General features: G+C 57.7%; 1 protein-coding gene across 1 annotated transcript; it reads left to right on the forward strand.

Annotated features, from left to right (window-relative positions):
* Positions 1-7,380: 7,380 nt before the first annotated feature.
* On the forward strand, positions 7,381-8,642 carry LOC122926381 (cornifelin homolog; the record flags this gene model as incomplete). The annotated part of the gene is made up of 2 exons (XM_044277755.1): positions 7,381-7,518; positions 8,352-8,642. Coding segments are annotated over 2 exons (228 nt in total), but the record flags the coding sequence as incomplete, so codon positions are not given.
* Positions 8,643-9,301: the final 659 nt, after the last annotated feature.

Genomic DNA, 9,301 nt, shown 5'->3' on the forward strand with positions numbered 1-9,301 from the left:
CCTTCTCCCCCATCCTCTCCAGCACCAGGTGTGACTGCAGCCTTCTCCCCAAACCTCTCCAGCACCAGGTGTGACTGCAGCCTTCTCCCCATCCTCTCCAGCACCAGGAGTGACTGCAGCCTTCTCCCCCATGCTCTCCAGCACCAGGAGTGACTGCAGCCTTCTCTCACATCCTCTCCAGCACCAGGTGTGACTGCAGCCTTCTCTGGTACCCTCCAGCACCAGGAGTGACTGCAGCCTTCTCCCCCATCCTCTCCAGCACCAGGTGTGACTGCAGCCTTCTACCCCATCCTCTCCAGCACCAGGTGTGACTGCAGCCTTCTCTCCGATCCTCTCCAGCGCCAGAAGTGACTGCAGCCTTCTCTCCCATCCTCTCCAGCAGCAGGTGTGACTGCAGCCTTCTCCCCCAACCTCTCCAGCACCAGGTGTGACTGCAGCCTTCTCCCCCATCCTCTCCAGCACCAGGTGTGACTGCAGCATTCTCCCCCATCCTCTCTAGCACCAGGAGTGACTGCAGCCTTCTCCCCAACCTCTCCAGCACCAGGTGTGACTGCAGCCTTCTCCCCCAACCTCTCCAGCACCAGGTGTGACTGTAGCCTTCTCCACCGACCACTCCAGCACCAGGTGTGACTGCAGCCTTCTCGCCCCATCCTCTCCAGCACCAGGGGTGACTGCAGCCTTCTCGCCCCATCCTTTCCAGCACCAGGTGTGACTGTAGCCTTCTCCCCCATCCTCTCCAGCACCAGGTGTGACTGCAGCCTTCTCCCCATCCTCTCCAGCACCAGGTGTGACTGTAGCTTTCTCCCCCATCCTCTCCTGGCACCAGGTGTGACTGCAGCCTTCTCCCCCATTCCCACCAGCACCAGGTGTGATTGCAGCCTTCTCCCCCATCCTCTCCAGCACCAGGTGTGACTGCAGCCTTCTCCCCCATCCTCTCCAGCACCAGGTGTGACTGCAGCCTTCTCCCCCAACCTCTCCAGCACCAGGTGTTACTGCAGCCTTCTTCCCCATACCCTCCAGCACCAGGTGTGACTGTAGCCTTCTCTCCCATCCTCTCCAGCACCAGGAGTGACTGCAGCCTTCTCTCCCATCCTCTCCAGCACCAGGTGTGACTGTAGCTTTCTCCCCCATCCTCTCCAGCACCAGGTGTGACTGCAGCCTTCTCCCCCAACCTCTCCAGCACCAGGAGTGACTGCAGCCTTCTCTCCCATCCTCTCCAGCACCAGGTGTGACTGTAGCTTTCTCCCCCATCTTCTCCAGCACCAGGTATGACTGCAGCCTTCTCCCCCATCCTCTCCAGCACCAGGTGTGACTGTAGCCTTCTCTCCCATCCTCTCCAGCACCAGGAGTGACTGCGGCCTTCTCCCCCAACCTCTCCAGCACCAGGAGTGACTGCAGCCTTCTACCCCAACCTCTCCAGCACCAGGAGTAACTGCAGCCTTCTCCCCCATACCCTCCAGCACCAGGTGTGACTGCAGCCTTCTCCCCCATCCTCTCCAGCACCAGGTGTGACTGTAGCCTTCTCTCCCATTCTCTCCAGCACCAGGTGTGACTGTAGCTTTCTCCCCCATCTTCTCCAGCACCAGGTGTGACTGCAGCCTTCTCCCCCATCCTCTCCAGCACCAGGTGTGACTGCAGCCTTCTCTCCCATCCTCTCCAGCACCAGGTGTGACTGTAGCCTTCTCCTCCAACCTCTCCAGCACCAGGTGTGACTGCAGACTTCTCCCCCAACCTCTCCAGCACCAGGAGTGACTGCAGCCTTCTCTCCCATCCTCTCCAGCACCAGGTGTGACTGTAGCTTTCTCCCCCATCTTCTCCAGCACCAGGTATGACTGCAGCCTTCTCCCCCATCCTCTCCAGCACCAGGTGTGACTGTAGCCTTCTCTCCCATCCTCTCCAGCACCAGGAGTGACTGCGGCCTTCTCCCCCAACCTCTCCAGCACCAGGAGTGACTGCAGCCTTCTACCCCAACCTCTCCAGCACCAGGAGTAACTGCAGCCTTCTCCCCCATACCCTCCAGCACCAGGTGTGACTGCAGCCTTCTCCCCCATCCTCTCCAGCACCAGGTGTGACTGCAGCCTTCTCTCCCATTCTCTCCAGCACCAGGTGTGACTGTAGCTTTCTCCCCCATCTTCTCCAGCACCAGGTGTGACTGCAGCCTTCTCCCCCATCCTCTCCAGCACCAGGTGTGACTGCAGCCTTCTCTCCCATCCTCTCCAGCACCAGGTGTGACTGTAGCCTTCTCCTCCAACCTCTCCAGCACCAGGTGTGACTGCAGCCTTCTCCCCCAACCTCTCCAGCACCAGGTGTGACTGCAGCCTTCTCCCCCAACCTCTCCAGCACCAAGTGTGACTGCAGCCTTCTCCCCCATACCCTCCTGCACCAAGTGTGACTGCAGCCTTCTCCCCCATACCCTCCAGCACCAGGAGTGACTGCAGCTTTCTCCCCCATACCCTCCAGCACCAGGTGTGACTGTAGCCTTCTCCCCATCCTCTCCAGCACCAGGTGTGACTGTAGCCTTCTCCCCCATCCTCTCCAGCACCAGGTGTGACTGCAGTCTTCTCCCCCATCCTCTCCAGCACCAGGTGTGGCTGTAGCCTTCTCCCCATCCTCTCCAGCACCAGGTGTGACTGTGGCCTTCTCCCCTATCCTCTCCAGCACCAGGTGTGACTGCAGCCTTCTCCCCTATCCTCTCCAGCACCAGGTGTGACTGCAGCCTTCTCCCCCATCCTCTCCAGCACCAGGTGTGACTGCAGCCTTCTCCCCCATCCTCTCCAGCACCAGGTGTGACTGCAGCCTTATCGCCCATCCTCTCCAGCACCAGGTGTGACTGCAGCCTTCTCCCCCATCCTCTCCAGCACCAGGTGTGACTGCAGCCTTTTCCCCTATCCTCTCCAGCACCAGGTGTGACTGTAGCCTTCTCCACCGACCACTCCAGCACCAGGTGTGACTGCAGCCTTCTCGCCCCATCCTCTCCAGCACCAGGGGTGACTGCAGCCTTCTCGCCCCATCCTTTCCAGCACCAGGTGTGACTGTAGCCTTCTCCCCCAGCCTCTCCAGCACCAGGTGTGACTGCAGCCTTCTCCCCATCCTCTCCAGCACCAGGTGTGACTGTAGCTTTCTCCCCCATCCTCTCCAGCACCAGGTGTGACTGCAGCCTTCTCCCCCATACTCTCCAGCACCAGGAGTGACTGCAGCCTTCTCCCCCATCCTCTCCAGCACCAGGTGTGACTGCAGCCTTCTCCCCCATCCTCTCCAGCACCAGGTGTGACTGCAGCCTTCTCCCCCAACCTCTCCAGCACCAGGTGTTACTGCAGCCTTCTTCCCCATACCCTCCAGCACCAGGTGTGACTGTAGCCTTCTCTCCCATCCTCTCCAGCACCAGGAGTGACTGCAGCCTTCTCTCCCATCCTCTCCAGCACCAGGTGTGACTGTAGCTTTCTCCCCCATCCTCTCCAGCACCGGGTGTGACTGCAGACTTCTCCCCCAACCTCTCCAGCACCAGGAGTGACTGCAGCCTTCTCTCCCATCCTCTCCAGCACCAGGTGTGACTGTAGCTTTCTCCCCCTTCTTCTCCAGCACCAGGTATGACTGCAGCCTTCTCCCCCATCCTCTCCAGCACCAGGTGTGACTGTAGCCTTCTCTCCCATCCTCTCCAGCACCTGGAGTGACTGCGGCCTTCTCCCCCAACCTCTCCAGCACCAGGAGTGACTGCAGCCTTCTACCCCAACCTCTCCAGCACCAGGAGTAACTGCAGCCTTCTCCCCCATACCCTCCAGCACCAGGTGTGACTGCAGCCTTCTCCCCCATCCTCTCCAGCACCAGGTGTGACTGCAGCCTTCTCTCCCATTCTCGCCAGCACCAGGTGTGACTGTAGCTTTCTCCCCCATCTTCTCCAGCACCAGGTGTGACTGCAGCCTTCTCCCCCATCCTCTCCAGCACCAGGTGTGACTGCAGTCTTCTCCCCCATGCTCTCCAGCACCAGGTGTGGCTGTAGCCTTCTCCCCATCCTCTCCAGCACCAGGTGTGACTGTGGCCTTCTCCCCTATCCTCTCCAGCACCAGGTGTGACTGCAGCCTTCTCCCCTATCCTCTCCAGCACCAGGTGTGACTGCAGCCTTCTCCCCCATCCTCTCCAGCACCAGGTGTGACTGCAGCCTTCTCCCCCATCCTCTCCAGCACCAGGTGTGACTGCAGCCTTATCGCCCATCCTCTCCAGCACCAGGTGTGACTGCAGCCTTCTCCCCCATCCTCTCCAGCACCAGGTGTGACTGCAGCCTTTTCCCCTATCCTCTCCAGCACCAGGTGTGACTGTAGCCTTCTCCACCGACCACTCCAGCACCAGGTGTGACTGCAGCCTTCTCGCCCCATCCTCTCCAGCACCAGGGGTGACTGCAGCCTTCTCGCCCCATCCTTTCCAGCACCAGGTGTGACTGTAGCCTTCTCCCCCATCCTCTCCAGCACCAGGTGTGACTGCAGCCTTCTCCCCATCCTCTCCAGCACCAGGTGTGACTGTAGCTTTCTCCCCCATCCTCTCCAGCACCAGGTGTGACTGCAGCCTTCTCCCCCATACTCTCCAGCACCAGGAGTGACTGCAGCCTTCTCCCCCATCCTCTCCAGCACCAGGTGTGACTGCAGCCTTCTCCCCCATCCTCTCCAGCACCAGGTGTGACTGCAGCCTTCTCCCCCAACCTCTCCAGCACCAGGTGTTACTGCAGCCTTCTTCCCCATACCCTCCAGCACCAGGTGTGACTGTAGCCTTCTCTCCCATCCTCTCCAGCACCAGGAGTGACTGCAGCCTTCTCTCCCATCCTCTCCAGCACCAGGTGTGACTGTAGCTTTCTCCCCCATCCTCTCCAGCACCGGGTGTGACTGCAGACTTCTCCCCCAACCTCTCCAGCACCAGGAGTGACTGCAGCCTTCTCTCCCATCCTCTCCAGCACCAGGTGTGACTGTAGCTTTCTCCCCCTTCTTCTCCAGCACCAGGTATGACTGCAGCCTTCTCCCCCATCCTCTCCAGCACCAGGTGTGACTGTAGCCTTCTCTCCCATCCTCTCCAGCACCTGGAGTGACTGCGGCCTTCTCCCCCAACCTCTCCAGCACCAGGAGTGACTGCAGCCTTCTACCCCAACCTCTCCAGCACCAGGAGTAACTGCAGCCTTCTCCCCCATACCCTCCAGCACCAGGTGTGACTGCAGCCTTCTCCCCCATCCTCTCCAGCACCAGGTGTGACTGCAGCCTTCTCTCCCATTCTCTCCAGCACCAGGTGTGACTGTAGCTTTCTCCCCCATCTTCTCCAGCACCAGGTGTGACTGCAGCCTTCTCCCCCATCCTCTCCAGCACCAGGTGTGACTGCAGCCTTCTCTCCCATCCTCTCCAGCACCAGGTGTGACTGCAGCCTTCTCCCCCATACCCTCCAGCACCAGGTGTGACTGCAGCCTTCTCCTCCAACCTCTCCAGCACCAGGTGTGACTGCAGCCTTCTCCCCCAACCTCTCCAGCACCAGGTGTGACTGCAGCCTTCTCCCCCAACCTCTCCAGCACCAAGTGTGACTGCAGCCTTCTCCCCCATACCCTCCTGCACCATGTGTGACTGCAGCCTTCTCCCCCATACCCTCCAGCACCAGGAGTGACTGCAGCTTTCTCCCCCATACCCTCCAGCACCAGGTGTGACTGTAGCCTTCTCCCCATCCTCTCCAGCACCAGGTGTGACTGTAGCCTTCTCCCCCATCCTCTCCAGCACCAGGTGTGACTGCAGTCTTCTCCCCCATGCTCTCCAGCACCAGGTGTGGCTGTAGCCTTCTCCCCATCCTCTCCAGCACCAGGTGTGACTGCGGCCTTCTCCCCTATCCTCTCCAGCACCAGGTGTGACTGCAGCCTTCTCCCCTATCCTCTCCAGCACCAGGTGTGACTGCAGCCTTCTCCCCCATCCTCTCCAGCACCAGGTGTGACTGCAGCCTTCTCCCCCATCCTCTCCAGCACCAGGTGTGACTGCAGCCTTATCCCCCATCCTCTCCAGCACCAGGTGTGACTGCAGCCTTCTCCCCCATCCTCTCCAGCACCAGGTGTGACTGCAGCCTTTTCCCCTATCCTCTCCAGCACCAGGTGTGACTAGAGCCTTCTCCCCTATCCTTTCCAGCACCAGGTGTGACTGCAGCCTTCTCCCCCATGCTCTCCAGCACCAGGTGTGACTGCAGCCTTCTCCCCCATGCTCTCCAGCACCAGGCGTGACTGCAGCCTTCTCCCCCATCCTCTCCAGCACCAGGTGTGACTGCAGCCTTCTCCCTTATCCTCTCCAGCACCAGGTGTGACTGCAGCCTTCTCCCCTATCCTTTCCAGCACCAGGTGTGACTGCAGCCTTCTCCCCCATCCTCTCCAGCACCAGGTGTGACTGCAGCCTTCTCCCCCATACCCTCCAGCACCAGGTGTGTCTGCAGCCTTCTCCCCCATCCTGTCCAGGGTGTGGCCTTTAATTTTCTGAACATTCATTGTATTGCTTTTTAATATCCACATTCCATGCGGGGATTCGTGCTGACCCCGAAGCAGGTTCTGACGAGCTCTCAGTCATACCATTCAGCCCAGTTGTCTGTTTGGGACTTGTGTCCCCAGAACCTGAATAACCCTAATGAGATAAAAGCGTCTGATAACAGAGGACACCAGCTTTCTGAGGCACAGACGTGCGATTGTATCTGGACTGAAGCCGAAACCAGAATCGGACATCCAGGTCGCCTGGACGCCAAGTGACTAGTCAGCCTTTGCTTGGGCCCGTCAGCCATCGGGGTGGATTCGCACTGGGGCACATTTACTATAGTGTTTGCGCCTGTTTGTAGCCGATAAAAAGCTGTTTTTGGCAGTCTTATTTTTTTAGTCGCATTTACTTCTGAAATTGCGCCTGTTTTGGAGGCTTTTGCGCCTCCTTCACCTATTTAGATTTTCTCCCCCGACCTATTTATGTAGATGCGCCTTTTTTGCACATGAATCTGTTGGTAAACCAGTCCACTTCTAGTGCTGAGCGAACTTGTGTTTTAGGTTTGGCATCCAAAGTTCGGGTTATCGAAGAATCCCATTATGGATTCCGCTACCACGGACCATTCTGCGCACTTGTGGGATTGGCGGCGTGTGAAATGCTCTGATTCCTGCGTGTTCTTCCCTTCCAGATCACAATGTCGTATCCAGTGAGCGCTCAGCCCCAGGCCATGCAGGGATACAGCACCAGCACCAGCCAGTGGAACTCCGACGTCATGGACTGCTTCGAGGACGTGGAAATCTGTAAGTGTTGGGTGGAGGAGACCTCAGTGCAGGAACTGCTTCACCTGTAGTCTCAGGTTTCACGCCCCTCGTCGGTCTATGGCGCCCACGTGACTGTTTTATTCTGTTTTTTAGGTCTTTGTGGAGCATTTGTCCCCTGTATTCTGGCATGTAGGATGGCTTCAGACTTCGGAGAGTGCTGCTGCCTGCCATGTCTGCCGGGCACTTTGCTCGCCATGAGGACCGGCGTCAGGGAACGATATCACATCCCGGTAAGTCGTACACTTGGTGCGCAATTTCCATGTGGCTCTCCGGAGGCTGTTACATCCTGATAATGAGGAGCCGGGGGCGGACATTACCACCACACGGGGGGCCCCAGAGATCACAAGAGTTTGGCTGAAAACGGCAACTAAAGAAGCGGACGTAGCACCTATGCAGCCGATTCATGTGCAAAGGGGGGGGGGGGCCTTCCAGACTGTAGAGCAGTAACCGAAGTGCCCAGACTGCCCTGCTGAGAGTGAGTGCAGAGTAGAGATGGGGTGGAGCTTAGCAGAGTGATGGGGGTGGAGCGTTGGGTGATGGGGTGGAGCGTTGGGTGATGGGGGTGGGGGCTTGGCAGGGTGAATGGGTGGAGCTTAGCAGAGTGATGTGATGGAGCTTTAGGTGATGGGGTGGGGGCTTAGCAGGGTGAATGGGTGGAGCTTAGCAGAGTGATGGCGTCCGCTATTGGTCCCCTGTACATAACTTTGCTTGGGGCCATATCCACATGTAGGGGCCCCCAGGGGTAGTAATCTAGGACATGTGGTAGTCAGACAGCATCTTCTGCTGAGTCTATGGCAGCCATTTTTATTTCAGGGCCCGGGCCCCTGGAGGTTCTGTACCAAAAAAAAAGAAGTTCAGTACAAAAACAGTAAAGTCTCTGCCAAGTGGCTCAGAAAAACACGGCAGCTTTCCTCCAGAAACAGCGCCTCCCCTGTCTACAGGCTGAGTGTGGTATGGCGTCTCTGCCCCATTGCACCAGTCAGGACCCCCGGACAGGAGGGGCGCAGCCATGTCCTTCTAGGTGCGGTTTCCCTTTCTGACTGTTTCCTTTCTCGTGTTGCAGGGAACTATCTGCAATGACTGCGTGTGCCTGACGTTCTGCGGACAGTGCACGCTTTGTCAGTTGGCCCGTGAGCTGAAACAAAGGAACTGATGGGACCGTACGGAGACACGCCGAGCCTCAATGGACTGTAACATACAGAGGGATGGTCGCTGACTGACCACCGCACCCAATGTGGAAGGAAGTGGCGCCATACTGTGCACACAAAGCCCCTATACACCTGCCCACCGCACCCCACCACTGGCCGTACCGAGAAGGACGACTGCCCTCTCTCCATGTTATATAATATTCTCCTCTGATGCAGCCGGTGTTTAACTACATCTCCATCCCTGCAGGCTGTCAGAGCATGCTGGGAGTTGTGGTTCCACACCAGCTGGAGACCCCTGCCCTGACTGTTTGTGAGTTTTATGTATTTGCATTTTATAAAATAAGATTATAATAAATACTGAGAAATGTCCCTCACTGTGTGCCGTACATTGCCCCCGCCGCCCCCTCCAGCAGCGCTGCCCCCTGGCGGGGACCCCGCGGAACGTCTCCCTACCCCGTGTTATATTAGGATTTGTCATCATCTGAACAATGATTGTTTTTGGTTTTTCCCAAAATTCTTCTTCTACATAAAGATGAGGATAAAGGTTTTCTGTGCAAGAAGCTTAAAGGGGTATTCCGGTTCCTATCCACTGGATTGGGGATAACTGTCAGATTGGTGGGGGCCCGACCGCTAGGACCCCCACAAATCCCATTCATCCTCTATGGCAGGAGGTGGGGGAGGCTGCACTCATACAGAATGGCTGGAGTATCCCTTTAATGAGCCATGTGGTATACCGGTGAGGCCGGAGAGATACAGTTGCAAGAAAAAGTATGTGAACCCTTTGGAATGAGATGGATTTCTGCACAAATTGGTCATAAAATGTGATCTGATCTTCATCTAAGTCACAACAATAGACAATCACAGT

This window comes from Bufo gargarizans, chromosome 2 (assembly GCF_014858855.1).
Source record: "Bufo gargarizans isolate SCDJY-AF-19 chromosome 2, ASM1485885v1, whole genome shotgun sequence".
In the NCBI taxonomy this organism is placed as follows: domain Eukaryota; kingdom Metazoa; phylum Chordata; class Amphibia; order Anura; family Bufonidae; genus Bufo; species Bufo gargarizans.